The 25,090-nt window shown below is 50.7% G+C and overlaps 11 protein-coding genes across 12 annotated transcripts; 6 read left to right on the top strand and 5 right to left on the bottom strand.

Moving 5' to 3' along the window:
- Positions 1 to 59: 59 nt before the first annotated feature.
- On the top strand, positions 60 to 1,602 carry TrAFT101_007587 (uncharacterized protein). The gene is made up of 3 exons (XM_024900551.2): positions 60 to 291; positions 356 to 449; positions 550 to 1,602. Exons 1-3 carry the CDS (start codon positions 180 to 182, stop codon positions 917 to 919), a joined length of 576 nt encoding a protein of 191 aa, XP_024759312.1. The 5' UTR covers positions 60 to 179; the 3' UTR covers positions 920 to 1,602.
- Positions 979 to 2,931, bottom strand: ARG13 (Amino-acid transporter arg-13). The gene is made up of 2 exons (XM_024900454.2): positions 2,248 to 2,931; positions 979 to 2,181 (listed from the first exon to the last, which is right to left on the bottom strand). Exons 1-2 carry the CDS (start codon positions 2,362 to 2,364, stop codon positions 1,294 to 1,296), a joined length of 1,005 nt encoding a protein of 334 aa, XP_024759313.2. The 5' UTR covers positions 2,365 to 2,931; the 3' UTR covers positions 979 to 1,293.
- A 1,414-nt stretch (positions 2,932 to 4,345) lies between these two features.
- On the bottom strand, positions 4,346 to 5,596 carry TrAFT101_007585 (uncharacterized protein). The gene is made up of 2 exons (XM_024908452.2): positions 5,389 to 5,596; positions 4,346 to 5,281 (listed from the first exon to the last, which is right to left on the bottom strand). Exons 1-2 carry the CDS (start codon positions 5,474 to 5,476, stop codon positions 4,743 to 4,745), a joined length of 627 nt encoding a protein of 208 aa, XP_024759314.1. The 5' UTR covers positions 5,477 to 5,596; the 3' UTR covers positions 4,346 to 4,742.
- Positions 5,597 to 6,207: 611 nt separating this feature from the next.
- On the top strand, positions 6,208 to 6,764 carry TrAFT101_007584 (uncharacterized protein; the record flags this gene model as incomplete). The annotated part of the gene is made up of 2 exons (XM_024901993.2): positions 6,208 to 6,482; positions 6,554 to 6,764. 2 exons carry the CDS (start codon positions 6,208 to 6,210, stop codon positions 6,762 to 6,764), a joined length of 486 nt encoding a protein of 161 aa, XP_024759315.1.
- Positions 6,765 to 6,893: 129 nt separating this feature from the next.
- Positions 6,894 to 10,687, bottom strand: TrAFT101_007583 (uncharacterized protein). Its single transcript, XM_066128092.1, has 2 exons — positions 10,180 to 10,687; positions 6,894 to 10,116 (listed from the first exon to the last, which is right to left on the bottom strand). The coding sequence occupies exons 1-2, from the start codon at positions 10,422 to 10,424 to the stop codon at positions 7,020 to 7,022; spliced, it is 3,342 nt and encodes a 1,113-aa protein (XP_065984208.1). The 5' UTR covers positions 10,425 to 10,687; the 3' UTR covers positions 6,894 to 7,019.
- Positions 10,688 to 10,917: 230 nt separating this feature from the next.
- Positions 10,918 to 12,560, top strand: TrAFT101_007582 (uncharacterized protein; the record flags this gene model as incomplete). Its single annotated transcript, XM_024900464.2, has 2 exons — positions 10,918 to 11,060; positions 11,117 to 12,560. 2 exons carry the CDS (start codon positions 10,918 to 10,920, stop codon positions 12,558 to 12,560), a joined length of 1,587 nt encoding a protein of 528 aa, XP_024759317.2.
- Positions 12,561 to 13,665: 1,105 nt separating this feature from the next.
- On the top strand, positions 13,666 to 14,930 carry TrAFT101_007581 (uncharacterized protein). The gene is made up of 2 exons (XM_024901994.2): positions 13,666 to 14,378; positions 14,445 to 14,930. Exons 1-2 carry the CDS (start codon positions 13,930 to 13,932, stop codon positions 14,785 to 14,787), a joined length of 792 nt encoding a protein of 263 aa, XP_024759318.2. The 5' UTR covers positions 13,666 to 13,929; the 3' UTR covers positions 14,788 to 14,930.
- Positions 14,865 to 16,726, bottom strand: TPC1 (mitochondrial thiamine pyrophosphate transporter). The gene is made up of 3 exons (XM_024900588.2): positions 16,062 to 16,726; positions 15,915 to 15,967; positions 14,865 to 15,833 (listed from the first exon to the last, which is right to left on the bottom strand). Exons 1-3 carry the CDS (start codon positions 16,092 to 16,094, stop codon positions 14,954 to 14,956), a joined length of 966 nt encoding a protein of 321 aa, XP_024759319.1. The 5' UTR covers positions 16,095 to 16,726; the 3' UTR covers positions 14,865 to 14,953.
- A 1,753-nt stretch (positions 16,727 to 18,479) lies between these two features.
- TrAFT101_007579 (uncharacterized protein) lies at positions 18,480 to 20,577 on the top strand. Its single transcript, XM_024908453.2, has one exon. The coding sequence runs from the start codon at positions 18,859 to 18,861 to the stop codon at positions 20,101 to 20,103; it is 1,245 nt and encodes a 414-aa protein (XP_024759320.1). The 5' UTR covers positions 18,480 to 18,858; the 3' UTR covers positions 20,104 to 20,577.
- On the bottom strand, positions 20,505 to 23,756 carry TrAFT101_007578 (uncharacterized protein). Of its 2 annotated transcripts, XM_066128090.1 has the most exons (2): positions 22,848 to 23,756; positions 20,505 to 22,669 (listed from the first exon to the last, which is right to left on the bottom strand). In XM_066128090.1, the coding sequence occupies exons 1-2, from the start codon at positions 22,942 to 22,944 to the stop codon at positions 21,132 to 21,134; spliced, it is 1,635 nt and encodes a 544-aa protein (XP_065984206.1). In that variant the 5' UTR covers positions 22,945 to 23,756; the 3' UTR covers positions 20,505 to 21,131. The 2 variants fall into 2 exon arrangements, with proteins under 2 accessions (XP_065984206.1, XP_065984207.1); XM_066128091.1 differs by having other exon boundaries at positions 20,505 to 23,756.
- A 753-nt stretch (positions 23,757 to 24,509) lies between these two features.
- Positions 24,510 to 25,009, top strand: TrAFT101_007577 (uncharacterized protein; the record flags this gene model as incomplete). Its single annotated transcript, XM_066128089.1, has 2 exons — positions 24,510 to 24,610; positions 24,952 to 25,009. 2 exons carry the CDS (start codon positions 24,510 to 24,512, stop codon positions 25,007 to 25,009), a joined length of 159 nt encoding a protein of 52 aa, XP_065984205.1.
- Positions 25,010 to 25,090: the final 81 nt, after the last annotated feature.

Raw genomic sequence — 25,090 nt, 5'->3', positions numbered from 1 at the left:
CCGCCAGACCTCCCGCCAGACCAATCGGTTCATTGCGTCATAGAATCACAAAGGCCATCAAACCAATCACTACCATTTATCGCCTCCCTTCAAATCTCAACAACCTTCCTCTCCCTAATCCCTCACATAATCTCTTTCTCTCAAATTTTTCTAAAACTATTCACAATCATACTATCAAAATGACGACGTACATCCCAGCCATCACAATCCCTACAAACGTGTTTCTAAATCCCGCCTCCTCCATCCTCCTTCCCATCGCATTGGGCACTTCCGTTGGTTTTGGAACTCGACGTAGGGAACATCGTGGATCATGTAATGGCTAAAAGGCTAACCGCAAGCATTTGAATTGGCATAGCCTCCAAGGCGCAAAAGAAATATCTTGAACTGAAGCAACCTCCCTTACACCCTCCGCCATGGGTCTTCGGCCCAGTATGGACCGTTCTCTACGGGTACATCTCCCTCTGACGGACTCATGACATCTCCATACCTTGTTTCTCTATTGTAGTTTTGATTGCTATAATCGATTAACTGACTGATCCCTCCTCCAAGTCTCATGGGATACGCCGCCTACCGTGCTACATTTACCGGCCTCTCACCTTTCTCTTCTCCACAGACCATCCAGGCAACTAAGCATAGCATGACCGTTTACACCATTCAGCTCGGCCTCAACCTCGCCTGGATGCCGCTCTTCTTCGTCGCCAAACGCCCAATCGAAGCCACCGCCGACATTGTCGTCCTGCTGGGTCTCAATGGATATCTAGCTTCTCTTTGGGGATCTATCGACCAAGTTGCGGGCTGGTGCCAAGCTCCATACATCGCATGGCTGGGCTTTGCAACGTATTTGAGCGCTGGCGCTGGATACCTCAACGGCTGGGATTTGGCCGACAAGGAGACTATCAGAGTCGATGAAAAGCAATAGTAAAGTTAACAGGCCCATCAACATATTATCAGAGTCACGCTTCAGCATTGAATCAAATCGTGCTGAACAACTCGAGTCATATAAATCAGGATAATTGAATTATCTATTGCGAGACCAACATCATCCCATAAATATCTATCACCGCTCCATGTCCAGTTATAACCCAGAATCTCCCCCTTTTTTTATACACCAACACCCAGTCTTCGAAAACAAAATTCTGCAAAAAAGCGCTCTTGGAATGCCTCTTAAATATGCAACCCAGCTACACATAGTGGTTTTGGCCATGAAAAAAATGCCCGAGAAATGGTAAATTATTAGAAAGAAATGAATAAGAAATGTTTGTCGCTGAATAGGTATATCACCCCTCACAAGCTTTATTGCATGGGAAGATATCGTTTCAGCCCGTCATAAACCATGAAGATGAAGGCAGAGCTGGGGGCCGCTCGAGCGCAGGTAATGCCACACCCACGATAGAGCCCTCGCAGTCCGTGGTGCCTCCAAATAGCCATACCCTCGCTGAAGAAGTCCCGACGTTGGCCAGTGCCGACAGGTGACGTCTGCATGCGAGACTTGATAGTGTCGGCGGGAAAGAATAAGAAATTGTATGTGACACCTCCCGACGCGCCGGCAATAGCTTGCTGCCATAGAGGGAGAGGCTTCGAAAGAACCGCCTCTTTCTCCTTTTCAGAGGTGGCAGAACGAACCCTCAGCTTATAGAATGCTTTTGTGGCCGTCTCTTTGGCTCCGAACCAAGCAGAGCAACCACCAGCCTCTCTGATGAGTGTGCCAAGCTGGCCGTGCCAAAAGCCCCTGATTCCCTCGTGTCGGTATACCTCGCGAATAACAGCCACAGGTCGCAAGGGTGCTACGGGTGCTCCCTCTGACACCGCCGGGGCTTGGATCCTGCATTTGACAAGCTCAATGGGCGTCAGGACAAAGGAAGTAAAGACTCCAGATATAGCACCAGTCAACCATAGCGAGGGCAGTGACAGCTCTTTGTCACGAGAAGCTATATGAGCTCGGTACAGAAGCTCTCGCCCCACGTTCTCGAATAGAAAGAGACTGCTGGTTTCTGCAGCGGCTCCGAACAAAGGGGCGCTGATTCCCCTGTACAGCCCGCGCAGGCCGTCGGATTTTATAGATTGTCGGAAACAGTCCAAGGGGCCGGTGTATCGCAACGGCAAATGGTCGGGCTGGCTCTGCAGTCGAACCTTGACCGTGTCAAAGGGGTATTCGATGTATTTTCCGGCAATGCCTGCGACCTATTCCCCAATCCCGTTAGATTTCTCTCCATGGTTTTTAAATTTTTGGGCTCTTGGTGTACTAACTGATCCATAGATGATGTCTTCAGCAGCCTCCATAGTGGCAGATCGAACTTTTCCTTGAAGCGCCATTCCAGGCTGGACTGCTACCGAAGTAGTCGCATCGAGGGTGGCCTGGGCCATTCTGTGGATAACTCGGCGTCAAGAGAAGAAGATGCAAAACCAAAGTTTTTTTTCTTCTCCCCTCAGCGCACGTCTTTCAGTCCTAGCTTTGCCCCCCTCTCCTGTGGGAGCGGGGGTTGAAAGCAGGTTTGAAAGAATACGGCGAGCAGGCAGAGGCTGGTGGTGCAGCAGTAAATTGCGAAAGCGCGGGAGCTTTGACGGCGATGAGAGTGCGATCCAGAGACGGCGGCGCAGAAACAAGGATGTTAAAAAGCTTTAAATTTAGGGCGACCAGACTTGTCAGTGTGGGGTGAAGGGGATAGGACGTTGAGCTCGCAATAAACGGGACCTGAAGGCGAATCCACACCGACTTGGCCCTATGCTATGCAATGTTGCGCAAAAGAAGTGACACCCGGAGGGGAGGCGGAGTTGGTCGCAGTCTAGAGCAGTCGCGGGATTTTTCGTAGCAAGGAGACCAGTTTGAAGAGAAAAAAGGAGAGCGACAAGGACCCAGCCCTACATTGTGAAGATGTGGCTCGGCTGCATGGAGAAAACAACGTCTTGGGTTTAACTCCTCGATCGAATTTGCTGTTTCTACCCGGCCTTGGTCTGACTCCCAAGGTGTGACTGTAAAATTTCAATCTTATCGCGGCTTATCGATAGGATGCGAGCCAGCGACGATTGGGTCCAATGCGCCGCTCTGATTCGTGTGCCTGCCGAGATCGGTTACGAGTATTTCAGGACCCCGGCACTTGCATGTGTTCTTGTCCCGTTCAGTTAGTCTGGAGCACCTGCGTCATCCATACTGTACTACGCACAGTGACAGAAACACCCAGAATCAGAATGCCATTACGTATTACAGAGATCTGCTCGTCAAGCTCCCGGCAGTTGTCGATCTGTTGAAAACATTTGACTCATACTAAATAGATGATCACGTTGGAGAAGAACAAGACAGCACAAGTATAATCGCAAAAACCGCCAATCCGCCCATCACCCACGCCATAATATTTATTATTAGTGCTCAGAACTATTATTCGAGAAGCACCGGTGTCTTGGCTAGATTTATGGAATCATCGCCTTGTATAGTACCTGGGACGGCTTATTGGCACGGCTCCTTGCTTGCTTAAGGTGTGATGTTTGCACACCTCTGCATCCATGCCCTTCTTCACATTGTCGCCTCGGCAATTTACGACAAGCTAGAAAAACCGCTCAGCTGCATGAAGTAGGGAGGCCGCCCAGGCACCACGACTTGGCTTATTGGACATACATTATAATAGTATTGTAGAAGCCCTCCGCAATGGATAAATCGCCATTGAGCGAGCCTTTGGCAGCTAATGTCCATGATGGCTTGTATTTTTAGGCTGATTGTAAGACTCGCTATACCTAGCGCCTCATGCAACTTATGCCTACGTCGCTATCTCCAGCAAGGGTGTCGTCTCCAGGAAGGGCGCTTTCATCATTCATGAGTACTGTACCTAGTTGCTTATAACCTTAGTACGCTTTTGCTGGATCTCCTGGGTCTGAAGCTTTAACCTACCCACTTGCTCCATGATCGAGTTTTCATCCTAGCTACGGAGTACATGCCTCTTTTAGCCTCTTCTAGGAGAAAATGACAATAATGCCGTTTGCGGAAACACTTATACAAGACTCGTGTCACTTACGGGATGTGGGCCACTTCGTACCTTTGCTACAAAATCTCTTATTCCAACTTGCTATACAGCACAGTCGAGTAGATCCTGCCATACACAGTGCTGATGAAGCCCGAGTGTAAATTCCAGTCTGACAGAATTTCATGCTGCAGTCATTTTCTGCAGGCAAGCTCACATCCTGGCCTTGTCAAGCGGGTCGCCCTGCCCCGCCAGATTACGACACTCAATTGAATCTAATTTCTTATCAGATGATCTGATAATTTTTCTCGGTCAAAACGTGAAGCAATATCCACCAAGATGTCGTAGCATTATCCACATTGGTACCAATACTACGCTTACACCAACATTCTGTGCAAAGTTTTGGATCTACTTTTTCCATTGAGGCTAGAAATTCACTTGGCAATCCATTTGTTTCGTAATAAGTGAAATTCTTGATGCCGATCAAGGCCCATATCCGCCCTAGTGAGTACTCTAGTTGATAGAGGTAACTATATACGTGTTCCGTAGTTATAAACAAATTACAGTTCCCAAGCCTTAAAGACAGCCGGAGTTATATCTAGTCCCATTATTACATCGGCCTGCCATTGAGGCATTCATCGGCCATACGAACGATTTGCACTATCCAACCTTGCGGAGATCCGGTAAGCCCGATGCTACAAATAAACCACTTTATCGTAAAACCTGCTCATACCACTATACTCTCACCGCTAGTAAGGTCGTACATCTTTCCTTGGATGTCGTAGGCTCCCCTCACTGCTTCTTCTTATTGTCCTTCTTCGCCACTTCCTTCTCGTCATCCCAATCCCTCTTCTCGGCATACCACTGCCCTGCCTGCAGCACAAGAATACCCACCAACACGAGCGCAAGAATAGTATTGCTTGCAGCAAGCACCTTCAAGCTGTCCTCTCTCCCCAGGACAATCTCGCCGTCGAACCTGCCTTCCGCGGCCTTGAACTCCTCTGAGTGCCAGAAGCCGGAGCTGACGGTGCGCAGGCCCTTGACGATGTTGGAGATGTAGACTGCCACGCCGATAATGTATAGGATCAGCGAAGCGCCATCGAAGAGGAAGTTGGCCTCGCTGGGGCGGAAGAGCTTGATGAAGAGGCCGAGGAAGCCCACGCTCATGATGATGTTGAGGAGGCGGCCGATGAGCGGGGGCGACTGGTGTATAAACTTGAGGTGCGTTTCGAGTTGATCATAGTAGTCTAGGGCGACGGGCTCCTTAGTCCACAGGAGGGGGAAGTCGTACGGAAACGACGCGAAGAGAATGCCCAGGAAGAAGCATGTCGCTGGAGAACCAATTAGCACAAGATAATTCACGTCGTCATAGCCACCAATATCGCAGCTTGGTATATATGGGACGAGGCACAAGCGACAGAATGGCAGGGCGACATACGGCCAATAATCAGAAAAGTCGCAAAAGACGAAGATCCACGGTAGTCCTTGGACTTTGTGGTTTTGGACCAATCAATATAGGAGCTCATGGTGCTGGCTTGACGGTGCGCACGTAAATATACAGACGGAGGAAGATGAGGGCGAGGCGAAACGTCGTTCCCAGGGCTCAAGCAGCTGCACTCAAGTTCCGGCGCAACTAGAGCATATGCGTGGAAGAGACGGAGGGCGAAAAGGAAGAAGAAAAGAAGCTGTCGTGTCCCGCTATTTGGGCTTACTGGATGTGCGTGGGGGGAGCTGAGTGTGGGGAGAAGGTTCCCTAGAGCTGCATCTGTTAGGCAATTTGGAGATGTGCCCAGGAGTGAACCTGCGCCAGCCCAGCTGCACTAACAGCGACGCCGTAGCGGTACGTGCCACCGCAGCGACCCCGAAAATTCAAGATCTTGGCGCTGAGCTGATGGTTGCATGCACCAGATAGCGGCGTGTTATCGCGGTACATAAGCTTGCATTTCAGCTGCATCCTATCTGCACTCTCTCCCTAATTGTAATTTAATCTCTCCTTCTCTTTCGTACTTGCTCAATTGTCGGTTTTCAGCCTGCTTAGTCTTTTGGCTTACTTGTTTATCTTCCTTTTCTTGAATTTCCATAGCGCATTGTCGGTTTGCTAGCCAATTATCCATATCTTATTGCTACCATCGCGTATCTCTTCCCAGCGTCTACTTTGGATTGCAACCTTAATTCTATCACCGCATTATATCTTTCATACGGTACGAATACGCATTAAACCTGGTGATCGATCCATCACCATCTTAAGCCGGCCGCCATGAGCCCTTCCATGTCAATGCTGCTACAATTCCTTCTCTTCATCCCGTTCGTCCATGCCGCCAATGCTACCGTCTCTGTCTACAACGATTCCGATAAATACAAATACTACGGGTGCTACAATGAGACAACCCAAGTGCCTGGCTCAGCTGATACGCGTGCTTTGGGTGGTGGAATTGATGAGAGCTTGCCGGGCCAGATGACGGTGCCAAAATGTCTTGCTTTTTGTGGTAATGGCGACACAGAGTACCGATATGCCGGGCTGGAGTGGTCGAGGTAATGGCTCAGCCTTTTGGGCACCTTTGGCCTCGTTTCTAATGCGGTAGCTGACTTTTTCAAATGTGCAGAGAATGCTGGTGCGCCCAGACGCTGTCCGGCATCGCGGAGAAGCTCGATGATACGGCCTGCAATTATCCCTGCGAGGGTGATAATGCTACTGCCTGCGGTGGCTCTTTGAAGCTCACGGTTTATCGTGTTTCTTCAGCAAGCGTACTATCTACTCCAGGCCTACTCACTCTGGCCTCCACCGGACTTGTGATGATGGTAATGATGCTATGATGATGTGATACAGGTTACGATTATGATGATGTTTACTTTGAAATCTACATGGATATAAATGGACTTTCTTTCCTCCCTTAGAAGGCGAACTTGACTGCATGTTGGACAACTAGATACAACTAGGAAGCCCTAGAAATGTGATAGTATTGCTCACGAGTTTTAGAAGAATCGCTCAAATCATTAATGAATTGGGTTACCCCTATAACCGATCTACAGATATGTACAAGAGATGTACGATAGAAATATCCAACTAGGTTATATCTGCAGTGGTGCTAACCCTCTATCCTCAACTGCGGCTTGCATGGCCACCTTAATGCCGCTGACAGCCAGTTTCCAAGCCCGACGGCCTCTACTATCAACCCCATCCTGATCAACCACCACGCTTAACCATTTAATCAAAGCAACAGCCTTACTCAGATCGCGTTCTTCTTTGATTACTTTGACCAAATATCTTTCCAAAACGTCAACGTCTCTCTTATGCGGTCCCGCCTTTCTAGTTTGGGAGTGCCATGCATCTACCATGTCCTTGATCTCTGGCAAAGAAGTGATAGAGCCAGAGAACGATATAACTGGCGGCAGCATTGGAAACTGGATCGTTTTTTGGCCTCCAGGCAGTACACTTGTTTCTTGGTGGATTTTTGAAAACGGTATCTCTAGTCCTGACTGTAGCGCCAACAGCCGCCTTCTATGATCTGCAATTACTTCTCTCCTGACGTCCTCAGGCAGTTCTGCAAGGAATTCCGGATCCAGTTCTTCGATTTCTTCCGGTTGAGCATCTTCCGCTGGCACTGGAGGCCGAAAGTTGGTTTGAATCATTCCTTCTTGGGCATCTCGCTGGCGTTGGGCCTTGCTAAACATACCGACCCCACTAGCCTTCGTTGGAGTTGTAGGCCTTCTGGACTGAGTCATTTCGGATTTCCTTGGTGAAGGCCGGGGCTGTGGAGGCTCAGTCGGTTTTCGTCCATATAACGCCAATACTTCCGCTTTCATATCTTCTGGTAGTGCATCAAACACTTCCAAATCAACTTGAGAGGAGAGTAGATCCGCTAGCATTGGGCTATTGGATCTTGACTTGCGAGCCTCTATGTTGGATTCGGCAGCCACTGCCTTGGGACGTTGGGCCATAAGCTTGGTGCGGATGTCGCCTGGTAATTCAGCCAATACCGCAGGGTCAGGGCTGCTCGGCAAAAGGAACTGCGTGCTAGATGCGTTTAGATGAGCAATCGCGCTTATATTATGAGATTTGTGTTTTCGAGGTGTTGCAAGATCATTTGTCAGTGACTTGGACTCCAACTCAGAAATCGGCCTTTTCCTCGAACTTTCTAACCCTTCTAATCCATCAAGAAGGTCTGCTCTCAATTGGTTCTGTAGAGGAGATGGCTCAACGAACGGGGCAAAGGCTATCTTCCTTTGGCTTCCTTCTATAGCCAGGGGATTCAATTTGATGGGCTCTAGTTTTGTCATTTGGACGCCAATTCCTCGAAGATCTCCAGGACTGAACCGAAATGAGCGTAATATTGAAACTGCTTCTTTGCCAATGGTTTGATAGTCATGTGTTGCAACGCCAAAAGATGCACTCTTATTAAATGAGTCGCATTTTCCGTGACCTAGATGTTTTGTTGGATCCAGAGGCGCATCAAGAGCGCGTCTCATAATCTTCATTGTGAGATTCTTTCCTTTGACGTGCTCATTCACCAGCCTCTTTTCCAATTCTTTGCAGAGGTTATAGACGAACTCTTCTGCTTCTGCTTGACTAATGAAGCGGATTCCCCAGCTCACCTCTGCTGACACTGACTTCCGAGGAGGCTGTTCCCCAACCTCCGATCGATCAATACCACGAGCATAGTCATGAAGTTTATCACTCGTCTTAGGCCCCAGTACTGAAACGAGACGATCCTTTGGGACGTCTCTAAGGTCTTTGACAAATTTAACTCCTAGATCTTCGAGTTTCCCGCCGATGCTATACGCGACGCCTGGAAGCTGCTCAACTTTCAGGTCCCCAATGATGTCCAAGACTTGGTCTGGTTTTAAATGAAACTGGCCGGCAGGCTTGGCTTTTCTCAAGGCGACTTTTGCTTGCAGGATATTTGCGCCGATACCAACTGAAACGGCACAGCCAGTTTCTTCTTTGATTTGATTGCGCAAGCTCAACGCAATCTCGTCGGCTTTTTGCTCCTCCTTCCAAAGGCTGCCCTCTTCAACGCCGAGGCCATGAGATTCAGCCGCCTTAAGGACGATATCAGTGGCATCAACCAATGCCTCGTCGACGCTTACACTTTGGACAATGCCACCAACACTGATGATAGCGCCATAAAATTGGCGACTCACTTCTTCGTATGCAGGAAAATCATATGGCAAGACTTTCAAGTCAGGGCACAACTCAAGAGCTCTTTTCATCCACATGCCATTCTTAACGCCAAATTCTCGAGCGACATAATTGCAGCTTGCAATTTCTGAACCAGATCCTGTGCTGTGAGCGACAACGCATGGCTTGTCCAAACATTCAGGATGCCGCTTTAAAGAGACTGCACAGAAGAAGCTATCAAAGTCTACATGCATAATGTACCTTCTCGAGCCAGGTCGTCTTGTCTTCTTCTGGTTTGACAACCCCTTTTCGGACGCTAAGCGTTGCATCGATGACTTTAAACTGGCCTTCCAAGTTGAGAGATGGTGGAGCCTGCTTTCGGAGTAGAACTGCTTCAAAAAGTCAGGATTGGCTGTGGAAGCTTGTCTTATCTTCGGATCCGAGAGTAACCAAGCATTGTGCTCTTCCGAGGTCATATGCTTGGGAGATATTTTCGATGGATCTACCAAGCTAGCAGAGTCGGGTACCAATTGCGCCTTAAGTTCGACCTTGCTTTTCGTATTGTCACCTGCAGAATAGTCCATGTCATCCCCTGGCTTGGAGGCCACCAGTCCACTTGCGTTTGGAAGTATGTCGTCGGATCTCTCGGCCTGTCGTCGGCTAGGTAAAACAGATTTATCCATGAGCTGGCTCGTCAATTCGCTTTGTGATTCAGCTTTTATCTGATCTGTATAAAAGCTATTCTCTGTCTGCTCTTTGTAACTGCGCCTTACGGGGGAGGGGCTGGTTTGGGTAAGTCCACCGCTGCTACCGAACATCAAGACTTTCTGGCTAGGGCTTTCAGTTATTACTCGGTAATCAGTCCATGGTAGAAGCTTGCCAGCTTTTATTGAGTCAACAATCCATGCAGGCTTCACGATTCTGTACCGGCTAAACTCAGCAGCTTTCTTTAGCGTTAAATTGGCTGTTATGATGTGAGTAGCCATGGTTTTTGAGTCGAGATATTGAAGAAAGCCACCACCGTGCTGCACAATATCGTGGTGAAGTCTGTCATTAAATGTGGTGTTAGGACTTTTACGAGCAGTGATTATAGACGAAGAGGTTACTCACACATGAAGGGGCGGCTGAGTGTAGCCGTTAACATGGGCAACGATCCCTTTAAAGATAGGCGGCTTGTCAGACGAAGCGCGTATCTCGGCATCCAAATTCTGAAGTTTGATCTTCTTTCGACGAAAGTAGTCGCCAAACCCATTGAATTCACTGCCTTCATACTCATCGCCGTCCTCATCCTCAAAGACATGATTTTCAATGCGCTTCCTCACCGAGGAGGAGTTCTTTTCCAACGGGCCGTTCATCTTGGTCAGTTGTAAAGGAACCACACTGGAGAGAGCTTGAAGCTGACGGTCATCGACTTGCTTATGGCTGGTGCACAGCTTCACGTATCAAGAGCAACAGCCGTCCGTGAAGCCCCACAGTTCACTCAACGAAGCAGACAAAACGAGTCGTTCGGCACGCTTGAGGCGGCATTTTTCAGTGGTGTGTCAGTCTGTGGTACGTTTCAAAAGCTGCTTATGCAAGGCTGCTCATGAACTTTCAGCGGCAGCTTCCCATTGGAAATGTCGGCATACGTTATGAGGCTTGTGACGTGATGAACGAAGTTGCCGCGTTAAGTGGAGAAGATGCTGCGCGCCTCTTACACGTCGTCCCGTGACCTTCCATTAACTTTCCAGCGCTACAGCCAGCCTTGTCTTCCAAGGCTGCGAGCGTTTGCCTTTCTACTTCTCTTTGCTAATTTGCTATTAAAACAGCCAAATTGTATTACTATTGCGTCCAGGCATTTTTGCAATCATGAATAATGACCAATTTCGAAAATTGATGCTGGCTAACTCGGCCAAGCCGTCAAAAGATCGAGCTTCTCCCACAGGCGCGAGTCCCATCGCAAATCATGGATCATTAGGTTCTCGACAGCGAAGCAGCATCCCTATGACACCGTACGTTACCACAATCAAAGCCTTCTGAGTGACTATGCTAATACTCAGGTTTCAAGACGGTCATTAGGGGGCACACAGGCCGATTTTGCGCGACAACTAGCCGAGAGGAACCAAGCGCTACACCCGCAAAAGAAGTTTAAATCATCTGCCCCAAGGGGAGTGAAGCTGGGTACGGGTTATATCGACAGGTCACAAACTCGTGAGGCCAACGAAGATGACCGGGAGGAGAGATTAAAGGCACTTGAAAAGGCTCTTAAAGACGAAGAAATCGATCAGTCAACATACGAAAAACTAAGATTCCAAATCGCGGGTGGAGATCTTGGGAGTACGCATCTGGTAAAGGGGCTCGATTTCAAGCTTCTTGAAAGGATACGCAAAGGCGAGGACATCTACGGAAAGAAGGAAGCGGGAAAAGAGGATCCTGAAGAAGTCGCCGCTGAAGAAGATGTGGACGATGAATTCGATCAACTTGAAGAACTGGACGTACAAGCAATCACAAAGGAAAAGGTGGAAAAGAAAAAGGGGAATCTCTCAACTGTGGCTCTGGCTCCAGGGAAGAAAAGAACACGCGACCAAATTTTAGCGGAGCTAAAAGCAGCCCGGCTAGCAGCAAAGGAAGCCCAAGAATCAACTCTCGGAGATCGATTCAAAAAAATTGGAGCAAAACAAAAGCCAGGAACCAGGATCGAGAAAGACAGTAAAGGGAGGGAGGTTTTAATTATTGTAGACGAAGACGGACATGAGAAGAGGAAAGTGCGGAAGGTACAGCGCGACGAGGGAGATTCACAGAGTGGCCTTCTAATGCCAGACAAGGATGCTAAACCGCTAGGTATGGAAGTTCCTGAACAATATCGAAAGAAGGAGGAGCCAGAGGAAGACGATGGTGATGTGGATATCTTTGAAGATGCTGGCGATGATTACAATCCGCTGGCCGGAGTGGAGGGATCCGACTCTGATTCGGATGAAGAAGAGAGCGACAGCAACCAGCGAAAAGTAAGCATGGAAGCTGGCACCAAAGAATCTATGCCACCCCCACCAAAACCGTCTCTTACACAGCCAGAACGGCGCAACTACTTCAAAGATGCAAAGACGGGACTTATATCCGAGAAAGCAAATAGAGGACCATCTATGTCTGATCCGGCAATATTGGCGGCCATTAAGAAGGCAGCATCTCTCAGGCCCATTGAGCAAGATGCTGAGGATGATAAAGCCAAGGAAGAGGCCAAAGCACTGGAAGAACGACGCAAGAAGCTCCTTCAAATGCAGAGTAGAGATGATGATGACATCGACATGGGCTTTGGCACTAGTCGATTTGAGGATGAGGAAGATTTTGACGATTCGAAGGTCAAGCTGTCGAAGTGGGGCGATGACACTGGAGAAGAGGGTTCAAGTAGAGGCGACAAGTCAAAGCGGAAGAGGGGACCGAAGAAGCGGAAGGGCGATGCTAACAGCGCGGCGGACGTGATGCGGGTCGTCGAGCAGCGCAAGAAGTCGGGGTGAGGATAGCCTGCCGCGGGAGGCCGATAAGTCCTGCTTTATCTGCGCAATCGGCGGACAAAGTTTCTCACTTTGAGCGGCCCCAGAATCTGTAGCAGATGGATGAGCAAGCAATATACCGCACTAGATACCCCAGTTATTGTTCAGCTTGAGAGAAATCGACTATCTATCGCGGAGTTCCGCGCTCCCAGTCAAACAGCCAAAGACATGTATATAAATGGCCCGGCGTCACGTGTAGCTACAGATATGGGTTCAGACGCCGACGTTTGCCAGCCGTCCTTGAAGTTCCCTCGAGAATGGAGCCTAGCGTCTCGGCTTGCCGCTTTTATTATTAAAATCCAGACGCCAATGACACAAACTTTCGGTTCCTGGCGATGCTAGTCCTGCTAGCATCAACTTGTGAATGAGGGGTCAGCCCAGGACGAGGCCAGGTTGGATGGGCTTGATGGGCTATTCCCCCACTCTGGAGCCTTGCGGCTGCGGAGAAAAAAAAAGAAGCGGGCTCCCTGGGGCGGCGAGTTGCCAGCAAAAACTTGAGATAGCCTACGCTACCTCGTTTGGTCTGAGGCTCGCCGTCAACCGAGAGTGTGGTTGCTGACTTCTCGATTTCACCGTCTGGGGCTGTGGGTTTCCGCGATTACGGAGCATTGAAAAGTGTCTCGATCCCAACCAATTCTTTCTGTCCGCGCCCTTCCGTGACCCAAACAAAGCATAACTATAAAGAGGCCTTTAAGCTACCGTAGATTTCAGCCGAATTCATAGAGAGCGTATCGTGTCTCCCGTTTAGTGCCATTTGTTATTTCGAATCTTACCCGAGTCTCCCACTTCTATCCTAAAATATGGCGTCTGCTCAAGTGCCCGTTTGGCTGGACTGCGACCCAGGCCACGATGTGAGTTTCTTGTTTCTGTTTCATTTGCAATACGCAAGCCTCATGCAGAGTCGCATTGCATGAGGCGCCCGGCCGAACCTAATCGGAGACGTCTGAGCTAACTGGATATTCTCCGCACAGGACGCCTTTGCCATTCTGCTGGCCGCTCATCACCCCAGAATCAATCTGCTGGGCGTTTCTACAGTCTTTGGAAATGCTTCCCTAGAGTATGTGCGATGGAAAGGCTGATTGTTTTGCGCCTACTTGATCAATACCCGCAGCTAACTTTGAAACCTACCAGACATACTACACACAATGCCGCCTCCATCCTGACAGCCTTCGGCAAACACAACGACATCCCCCTCTATGTTGGCTACAGCAACCCGCTCGAGCGGCCTCCTATTCACGCGCCGACTGACATTCACGGCGACAGCGGCCTCGACGGCACCGACCTCCTCCCCAAGCCCCAATGCACCCCATCCACCGAGCCCGCCATTGATGCCATGGCTGCTGCTCTCAAGGCCCAGCCGGCCGGCACAGCCTGGATCGTGGCCACCGGCACCGTCACCAACGTCGCCGCCCTATTCCGAAAGTATCCGGAGCTCATCCCACACATCAAGGGACTGAGCATCATGGGAGGATCCATCGGAGGAGGCTTCTCAGACGCACCGCTGGGTACGGTCGATGGCAAGGAGCGCATTGGCAACACAACACCATATGCCGAGTTCAACATCTTCATTGACCCGGAGGCGGCGGCCGAGATATTCCACAACAAGGAGATTGCCAAGAAGATGTTCATGGTCCCGCTGGACCTGAGCCACCAGGTCTTGGCTACGGAGAAGGTCAGAGAGCTTCTGCTGTACGGCAAGGACGGCGAGAAGACTGGCACTGGCAAGACGACGCTGCGGACGATGCTGGTTGAGCTGCTTTACTTCTTTGCCAAGACTTATGCGTAAGGTTTTCCCTTTGGACTTGAGAGATGTCTGTTTTGGAGAGTAGCAGCTAACAAACCAAATAGTGACGTTTTTGGCATCACTGCCGGCCCTCCCCTCCACGATCCCCTCGCCCTCGCTGCCGTCCTCACCGGTACTCCTGACGAGATCGTCTTCTACGACTGGGATGACGTCAAGAGCCAAGGCACCAAGCACAACGAACGCTTCGACGTGACTGTCATCACCGAGGGCACGGCTGAAGAGGCACAGCGCGGCGAGAAGCAGACCGGCCGGACGATTGCCAACGTGCTGCCTGCAGGCGAAGGGGGCGTAAGGATACCCAGAGGAGTAGACGTAGATAAATTCTGGCAGGTGATTGAGGAGTGTATTGAGAGAGCGGATGAGACGAACCGCAAGCTGAGAAATTAAGGAAGTCATGATGCCTCGTTACGTTTTTTTTTTTTTTTGAGGGGGATTTTATCGTTTGTCTGCAATGGGAACCAAAACGGATAGATTGTTTTCATAGCAGTGGTCATTAGATAATTAGAGTCTAGATAAAAATACATGCTTTTACGAATCAACGTTACAAGCTCCGTTACAATGCCCCTTTGTCGTCTTTATTTTCGTCAAAGCTCATCAAGAGCTTCAAACTCTGCTCATACGTCCACAGCGTAATTGCACTCGCAGGAGCAGCCTTGATCAAACTAATAGGCAGACCCTTATACAGGCCTCGCAGCCCCTCCGTCTGGAAAATGACCCGTATAGCCCGACCTGCGGAAGTATACACGGGAATGTCGTTGTACACGTACTTGCTTCGCGTGGGGCCCTGTACCTGGATGCGCTTGCGCACGAGGTCGAGGGGGAAGACGGCCGTCTTGGCCATAACGCTGGCCATGATGCCGGCGGTGGCGTCGCCACTGCCCCAAGGAAGATGGAGGTCGTTGAGCTGGAGCCGCAGACCTTCGTATGAGGCGAAGAAGATGCCCATGAAGGGGATGATCTGGGCCAGCGCAGGACCCAGGCCGCGGAAGAAGCCCCTGAACCCTTCGTCGCGCTTGATGTCCCACAGAGCGCCTCTGAGGGAGGAATACACCTTGTGCCTCCCCTGGGCGGCGAATCGCGTTCTCAGCAGGTCGAGAGGGTACGTGACACTCGTAGCAGCCGCCCCGGAGACGGCGCCGGCGACGAAGGTCTCGGCCGAGTCGGGCAGGCGCCGGGGCAGCGCGGTCTGCAGGAAGACGGTCGTGGAGCGGTAGGCGGTGAATTGGGCGGCCGAGTAGCACACGTACATGAGCTCTGCAGGGACATTGCCCTTCCACAGACCCGTCAGGCCCTCATGCTTGAGGATGTGCTTGATGGTGTGGACGGTGCCGCGGTAGGCGGGGGCTTCGCGGAGGGGGGCCAAGGGGTCGGAGAGAGAGTATGGCTGGAGCTGGAGGCGGATCTTGACGACGTCGAGGGGCGCGACGATGAATCTATCAAAAGGGAGAGAAGGGCGCGTGAGTTTGTCATGTCTGCTTTACGATGTATAAAGTTCATTCGTGGGAGAAGCTTACCGAGAGACGAGCCCAGCTATTGCGCCAGCTGATACGACTTGGAGTCTTGAGCCCTGTGAAGATAGAAATAAAATAGATTAGCATGAAGAGCGCACAGAATTGGATCTAGCATCGTGGAAGCTTGTTGACAAGGGAGAATAGACAAACCTCATCTTTGAGGTGGCCGCCTCGTGGCGACATGCAGGAGTTGCCGCTTCAGGTTGACAAGTTTTGCGCGCAGTACGGACTTGCAGCGTTCTTTGAATCGGTGTAACTAAGTAGGTGGGAATCTAGGAAATGGGAATCTGGAAATTGAGCCTTTTTCTATTCTCCGTCACGAAGTGGTGGTTGTTGTTTGATTCAGAGGTTAAGCCTTTGTTTGGTGTTTTGGATTGCTGGTGCGCACTACCAATTATTGGTAGATAAGATTTCGAGACCTTGGCTGGAATGATAAGGGAAAGAATAGAAAAAAAAAATACGGGAGCCGACGGAATGCGCGTTTGAGCGCGGTTGAGATGCACTGATTATGGATTGCGATTTGTTTGTTTTACAAAGTGTAATTTTTTTTAAGTTTATGTTTTATTGTTCTGCCGTCATCGTGGTGATTTGTCGTATTTTCTTTCACGTTTCATTTGCTATTCGAGCTGACTGTTTTTTTTTTTTTTTCTTTTAGTTTGCCATCGTGACGCCATTGCCGGGGAACGACGAGCCGAGACCCCGTTGCGGCTTGTGGCGGAGAATCTGGAGAGGTCGGGGGGGGACTCCTTGAGCTTTGGCGCGATGACATCAAAGAATCTTGCCATGCTGGGACCCGTCAACGCTGTAGATGCATTGAGCTCCGAGGCGAGGAAATCTGCTTTGGACTATGTATTGCAAGTACAAGTAGGGCCTCCGAATTATAAAGAGACGAGTCATGGAATAAATGGATAGGTTGAGTTACACTTGGGAATGTTTGCATGGATCTTCTCGAGGATGAGGATCCTGGGCGCAGGATCCAAGTTTGTCATCCTCGACACCATCGACCCATGGCCGTAAGCATGTTCGGAGCACCCCAGCAAGATAGATTACAGCATGCATGTAGATGTAGATGTAGATGCCTAGAAAACATACACCAGCGCCGGCATCACAGATCCAGGCGGTGCCGGAGCCCAATCGGCCCATTTCCCCATACGGAGACGGCCCGGGAAGGTGGTGGAAGAAGAACACGAGGCTCGGGCCTATCTGCACAAATCCCGATTGCGATCATCAGATTGTAGCCCTCATTCTGATTTTAACCATCTTGGATTCTTTATTTTGGCGATTTTTGCAAACATTCGCCCAAGTTAATCGCCGTATATGGCGGGGTGTCTCTCGCGTTCTTCTTCCACCGCAAGCTGGGCACCCCAAAGCGGACAGAAGGAAGTGTGTGCATTAGTATCATGAGCTCTCAAGTCCCGCTGATAGTATGTAACCGCTTCGCGTGCCGGTAGGGATCTCGGCCTTTGGTGATCCCTGTGCTGGTTCGTATACCTAAGCTATTATGTAGTACCTGCATCAGTTTCCGTATAAGTGCTCAGGTGCGGATAAGTAAGCAGCAATTGAAATCCAGGCACAGACACACGGCAGAATATTGAGACAATTATATAGACCCTGGCAAACGGTTATCAGCAGTTCTTCGGTGCTTTATGAGATGCAGTAAGACGGCATCCCCGTTGTCGCTCGCCAAAGGGTAAGGCATCTGTACTGCAGCAATATTGGTTGATCCCAGTGCTGGTTCATACACATAGCTAATCATGTACTTGTATCGCTATCCGTATAAGTGCCAATGCGTGGAAAAGCAAGGCAAGCAGCGATCTAAGCTCTAGGCCAGAGACATGGTGCAGAATACTGAGACAGCCTGTCCTGGACGGACCCTGGTTATGGCATCGGCAGTGCTTTGTAATAAGACAGGCATCTCCGCTGTCGCTGTTGAGACGGTAATCTGTAGTAATATCGATTGATCCCTTCATCTTACAGATGCCGTACGACATGCTGTAATCTACTTCCTCCTAATGCTTGGTATCCATCTAATTACTAGGTACTCCCCATCGCCTTGATGAAATCGCTACTGTAGCAAAACACTGGTCCTCGTACCCATCGGTTCCAGCACCTGCGGGCAATAATACGTTACTTCCAAAAGAGCTTCCCCCCACTGACCACTGAAAAGGGAAATTATTCAAGCAAATTCCCTTGTGACAATTGGTCCCCTCGTCGCTCTCCTCAGTTTCTTCCTTTTCCCCGGAGCGCCACATTGTTCCCGCCCATTGGCCCAGCGGCCCTCCACGGACGCCCAACGTCTTGTCTGCGGCGGGTACCGCGTCTGGGGCTCCCAGGTACCGGCTACCAGCTGGCAGGCGCCGTCCACAGCCGAGTCTCACGCGCTGATCCTTTGTACCGAGAACCCTGCGCCGACCCTAGGCGCTACCCATGCGGTACTCGCTGGGGGCCCGACTAGGAGCACATGTGTGACCATTCTAGGCGATCCACGATGTCGTTTGGGCGAGAGACAAGTTGCATCTGACGTCTTGGAGGCACTATATTAACGCCATTCCGCGCTCACATGCACCCTCGATCTCTCTGTTCTTCTCTCTTTTTCCTCAGTCCCCTCTGCATAATCCTCACCGTTTCTCACCGCACATTGCACCCGTCCTGAAACAATAGGCACGCCGTGGCTTTTTATCCATACAACGTAGTTCCCACGACTAGGCGTGCATGTGACGCTCGCCACTAATTCCAGGCCTCAGGAACCAAACGGCACAAATAGACCCCTAGGCCAAACTCTATACATTTTCTCCTCGCCGCGGCCTTCCCTCCGCTGCAGGCGTCGATTCTTCTCGCGAAACAAGGTTCTGACGACTCCATCGAACCTGTGCGCGAAGGCCATAGAAAATCACAATTTCCTTGTGCTCTCCACCGTCAGCACAAAAATCAGAGCCTACCATCTACCATGGGCGCGAGCATCACGCCTCCAGACTTCAACCGGCTGCTGGCCCCAATCCTGCCAGCTCTCCCAACAGCTACCGTCTCGACCGAGCCGGCTGTGGGCATCCTGCCTCTCCTCTCGCCCATCCTCAGACAAAGAGTGAAGCTGTTTTCCTCCGGCAGCACGGAGCCTTGGCTAAAGCTGCTATCCTACGACACCGCCAAAGCTGCACAGTTGATCGAGCTGGTGCAAAATGGAAGCCTGGAACCTCATCCTGTTTCGGGCGAGGTTGAGGTTGACTGGGACTACGACGCCGAGACAAGATACAAGAGATTGGACCGAGAGACGCTGCAGGCATTGACAGTCCTGGTCGACCTCGGGCTTGCTTTTCAGCTGGTATACTGCGTCAACGACGCCGAGGGTGGTGGCGATGGCTGGAGAGTGGGAGAAGTGACTGTGGCAGACAAAGCCGTTCCCTTTTCGCAATTCGGCGGCGTTGCCACCATCGCACAGGCAGAGGCCAAGTTCCAGGCGCCTAGAATCTCTGAACCCTCCGCAATCAGCTCCAACGGGTCCTCCACCAGCGGCTCAGATCACTTGGAGGACGACGACGACGATGGATACTGGGACCGCTACGATGCCACTCCCGCACGCACTCCGGCCAACAACCGCTCTCCAGCTCCTCAGGCTCCTCAGGCCGGTACTGGCGCTGGCGCTTCTGCCACCACATCCGCATCCCACTGGAGCGCCTACAATGCTTCTGCCGCAATGGACGATGATGATGATGACGACTACTATGCGCAGTACGACTCCGTCCAGCCGGCAATGGACAACCACGATCCTGACGAGGAGGCTATGCTGCGAGCTCACGTCCAACCACCCCTCGGCCTAGGTCACTCCAACGACCCTGTCGTTGTCACGGACGCTCCCGAACCTCAAAACTTCTGGTCTTCCACAGAAACAGACAGCAACACAAACAACAACCACAGCCAAGAGAACGCCCTCCTTTCCGCTAGAGAGCTCGCCCTCCTCCACCCACGCCCCAGGTCCAGCGCCAGCTCCAGCTCCCACGGCTCCATTACCGTCGCCAAGCTCGAGGCCTCCGCGGGCAAGCAAGAGCAGAACGAGTTCGGCGTCAAGCAGCACGTGTCGCGCAGCATTCGCAGTTTGTACCTGCTTGCCCGATCTTCAGGCATCGAGAGGGAGGAGTTTGAGCAGCTGGTGAAGAGGGAAATGGACGTCTTGTCCTTGGTGGAGGACCAAGAGTGATCAAAATGCGCATTAGGAAAAAAAAAAAATAACACTACAAACAAACAAAAAAAAAAATCATCAGTCAAATATGAAGGCGCATATATATGATCCTTGAGAGAGGGTATTGGAGATGATTTTTGCATCAGGATGGAAAAGAGATGGGATAAATGCATAATGGATGGGGAACAAAATCTATTTCACAAACAGAATGCTTTCGCCATTTTTTTTTTCCACGATTTTTTTAAAGCATCAAGGAGAGCGAAGGAGAAGAAAAAAGGGTCAGGAAGCCAAGAAACTGGCCGGGCTATAACGAGCATGGCGTTCAAACGGGATGTGAGGAATATTTTATTGGACAAAATGGCAATTGGATAACATCTTTTTGACCAGCTGCATTTGAATATTGGCAATTCTTTTTTTTTCCTTCTTTTTGAATATTGATATTGGGGATTTATCTGTCTATTATTATTATTATTTTCTCACAGCATATTATAGGAAATATCAATCTTGTATAAACAAACAAAAGATTACCATCAAGTGATTTAGTAAAGAGTAAAAGCGGAAGAAAGCCAGTGATGAGTCAAATATCTTAAGTTAAAGTATAGGATATTCCCCGTTTAATGAAATTCTTATCGCATGAATGCCCGTAGATGCTTCCGGCCATGGTCCTTCCCATATTGCAATCTATCTCAATGGTATATATGTTGATGTTTCTTTCCCCTCATATCCCATGGCTCAATTCAGATTTCTCAGGTCAAAGCCTTTTCAAAAACAAAAAAAAAAAAAAGGTCCCTAAATGCCCGTGCGCCTTTGCATAGCCAATTTCCCATCGAATAAAATAAAAACTAAAAGTGATATTCTTGCCTGAGGTATCCCGCTTGCAATCAAACCGCGTTCACACCCTAAAAGGGGAGAGAGAAAAGCAAAGTTGCATCGTGTTATCCTTTCCTCTCCCCGACTGTATACCTCGTCTCCCCTCTTGATTTGACCAATTTTCATTCTTGGACAAGAGATACCAGAAAACAACCTTCTCGTCTTTCCTTCCTCACTTATGATATAGCCAAATTGCTCAGTGCCATCCTCGCTATATCCAGCATACGCACGCAGGGCCTGTCCTCGCGAGGGCACAGTTTCGGCGCACCTAGGGTCAAAAGGTAATTATGGTCAGGCAAAGCGTGATTCGCCTGCACTAGGGCATCCGCAAGGTCGTGCCTCTTTTGGTTCTTCTCGTCGAGTAGCGTGATCACATCCTTGAGTCCGCAGTGCAAGAACGCGTACGGCGACACACTGCAGTCCACCGTGCTCGAGACAGACGCCGTTTTCTGATTGAACCCATACACCTCAACTTTGAGAATGGCTCGGATAGTGGCCTTCCAGGTCTCCGGGTCCAGGTATCGGTCATGAAAGCTTCTGAGAAGTGTGCATTCGGGAGAGGCAGAGCCCTTCTCGTCGATGAGGTTTCCCCAGATCCCACCGACTTCTTTAAAATTGAAATATATGGACTGAAGTTGGCCTTTGGCTCGCTCCACATCTCTATCTACCATTTCCAAAATCGTAGCATAAGCGTTGCAGGCAGAGGGAACAAGGGCAGCGAGGCACATCATGCTTTGGAAGCGAGAGACGGGCGACGGCTTGGACAGGTCGTATAGGTCTCCATAGCAATGAACACAGCTGAGGGTGTCATAAGCAATCTTGGTGGCACTGCGAGCAACTTGCATGGCAGATATGACATCGGCCGGTAGGCGATTCAGGGAGCTGAGTGCTTGTGTGAGAGAGGCAAGGCAGTCGCAAGAGGCGGTCGGGTGCGGTTTTGGCGATCCAAAACAGCTGGAGTGGATGCTGGTGCTAGGACTGGACTCGCTAAGTGGTGGAGGATCCAAATACTGAGAAACCATGTATTTTTGAAGAGAGTCGTTGAAATCTTTGGACATGGAAGACACAGACGAGTCCGTCTCTATCTCGTCAAAGCTAATGCTCTCGAAAAGATCAGTCTGATTCAGGCTCATGATGGGCATAGCCGCACCATCAAAAAACCCTTGGCTGTGGCGCGGAATATGAGCAAGCGCCCCATTGTCATCTATATGAAGTGAAATCGAGTTGTCTGTGTTGTATTCGGACGATAGGGTCAGGTAGGAGGATATGTCCGATGGCAGAGGCTGGCTCAACAAGCTTGCTGCCAGGTCTGATGTCACGGCCGGTTGAGGTGAATGACAGTGATTGTGTTGATGAGCAGTGGTATTTTGTTGATGGCAGTGGTGCTGCTGATTGTGACCGCCATGTTGGCCGGCGCCGAGGTATGCAGACGGTGCCCCAACAGACAGCGCCGCAGCCTGAGCTGAAGGGAGAACACGAGCCAGAGCCTCAGCTATGGTTGAAGGATGAGCGGCATCTAACGCAGCCGTGGACACAGGCGCAGTCACAACCGCAGACGCAGGCATGGGCAGAGACACAGACATGAGGGACTGTGCATGGCGCCGTTTCCTGGGACGGCCCATGGGCTTCTGCGGCGAGTAGACGCATGCGATGCCTTCCTTTTGGCAGCGCGAGCAGCCGCCGGGCTCTTTGGAGCAGGCGATTTTGCGGAATCCTAAACAAGGGAGGGGGGTTCGAATCAGAATCAAGCATCTCTGCAGCCAGCATCTTCTCTTCGTCTTCTCTTTATCCATCCATGTGCCGTCTCTGCCTCTCCATGCCTGCTGTATACCTGCTGTATACCCCTAGGCATGCTTCCATCATCCTTCATCCGGGGGCTAGCGGGGACTCACGGCACTCGTCGCAGGCCCGATGTTTCTGCGGGCCGGGGGCCGAAGCGGCCTGGGCAGTGGCAGCGGCAGTGGCAGCGGCAGCAATACCGGACGCCATGGCCGCGAAGCGACAGATCTTCACGGGCGCGGGATGTGAGTAACAGAGGCCAGCGCGGTGCGACTATGGCTGGCTCCGTGGAATCCGCAGCAAGACCTGATAGGCAGGGCCGCGGAGAGGGGTGAGAGAGTGCTCTCAAAAGTCTCCGAGATGCGGCCACAGCTCTGGCGGCACAGGAAAAAATGCGGGCTGGGGCGCACGAAGGGAAAAAAGGCGCCGGATTATTAAGATGCGGCCCTGGAGATGAACAAGAACAGCGCAAGATGATGGACGATTCAGCAGCTCGCCGCGGCACTGGCAATGACTGATGCGATGCAGGTGAGAGAGAAAGAGGGAGATGGAGGCGGCGAGGAGGCAGCCGCACAGGGTATGTAATAGATTCGAGGCTCGGCCAACGGGCCAAACAGCACAGCGAGTCCCTGCACTTGCGCGGCGAGGTACCCAGGCGAGACGTCCAGGCGGCGGAGATGGGTACTTTGCAGGATCGGTGACCAACACGCCTGGGCCAATGGGCAAAGGAGGCAAGGGGACCTTGATGGCGCATTCGCGGGTTGACGCCACCGGGCATCGACGTCGTCCTGGCGCAGGTATTCCGTGCCGTGCTCACCAAAGTATCCAAAGTCTCTATCGGTGTTGCACGAGTCGTGTGCTAATAATCCAGGTACCAAGGCATATCCATCTCTGGGCACATGTCGCAGCCAGGTGGCATGGTTTGTCAGCGAATCATGTTGACCGCGTTGCCAAGATCGCTAAAGGTTGCCTTTAGATCCACGAAACCACGGCGCTATGGCTTCTGGCAGCATCCAGGCAAACGAAGCGTCACGACCGACTTGGACGCAAGAATGGCATTAGTGAACAGGGGGACAAACAGGAGGTGAGAAGCTTTATAAGCCGCCAGCCAAAAAAGGCCGTTAGCGGTGCTAGTTCTCGGCCCCAACAGGAGCTGGTTACTCGCTAGTCGGGGTAGAATAGGTCTAACCAATTTGCCTAGAAGAAAAAAGAGTTACTGTATGCGGGTTGCGATGTGACATAATAAATGGGGGCCATTGTGCATGTTGGCTGCAGCAACGACACTATCTCATTAGCCAAAGACGCACAACTGCGTCTAAGTGACGATATATGAGGTTCGGGTGGCCCGTTGGAGCCAAAGATAGACGAAACAGCAGTTATTTTGTTGCCCGCTTTGTAGGGCAGAACTACTGCGGCTGGGGCGGGTGTCTTTCATACACGTATGTAAGTCAGATGCCAGAGCAACTAAACACATTGAACGACGACTTGATGCCCCGGGTAATGGCTCACCTGCATGCTTTACGTATCCATGCATTGTCCATCTATGAAGATTGACTATTTGTATTAGTCAAGCAAGTGAGTGTGTCATTTTATGCAGCAATCTCGGAACCTGGCACTGTCCATCTAGGGCTATCATCCATTAAATCTACCCTAACCCAGGGCATTAATCGATCTAGTAGTTGAACTATGCTACTACTACATACAGGCAATACTGTCTTAGTTTTAGCCTTGATCTCGGCTTCTTAAACTGCTGTTACTACTCTTAATTCATCGATATGCCCTCGAGCTCCCCCACCACAGCCTGTTTTATTTCGCAATGCAATACAGACGTACGATACACAGACGACGTTGGCTCTTCGTATCCAGTAAACGAAGCGTTATTCTCACCGGAATTCTGCATATTGCCCCCCCCCCCCCCCCCCCCCCCCCCACGAGAGCAACCACCATCTGCTGCCACCCGATCCCTCCCTCACGGCCTCGGCCTATCAGCAGCCTCACTTCCACAACACAAACAAGTCAGCTGCGCCAGCCGTCAGTTTGGTCCTGCCACTCTCCGTGCTCTGTCCTCTTAAAGAATCCCCCCTTATATACCACAATAGAAACAGCCCCTTTCAACTCGGACGTGGGGTAGTAGTTAACCTGCTCCCCTCCCAAGGGAGAGAGTAAGTGCCGCAGCTGGCAACCCTTCAGACTGATCAATACTGACCGTGCCAACAGCCTGGGTGCAAATCCCGGCGTTCGAAATGCCAATCGGGCCATCTTTTTGGCGTTTTAGCTTCCCTTTTATGAGGAATACCGTCTGATGGTAGTCCCATTAATATCTTGTGGTGCTGATACAAATAGAACAGATGCACAG

Source organism: Trichoderma asperellum, chromosome 4, assembly GCF_020647865.1.
Source record: "Trichoderma asperellum chromosome 4, complete sequence".
In the NCBI taxonomy this organism is placed as follows: domain Eukaryota; kingdom Fungi; phylum Ascomycota; class Sordariomycetes; order Hypocreales; family Hypocreaceae; genus Trichoderma; species Trichoderma asperellum.
The sequence above is the reverse complement of the archived record's forward strand: the minus strand, read 5'-3'. Positions and strand labels throughout refer to the sequence as shown.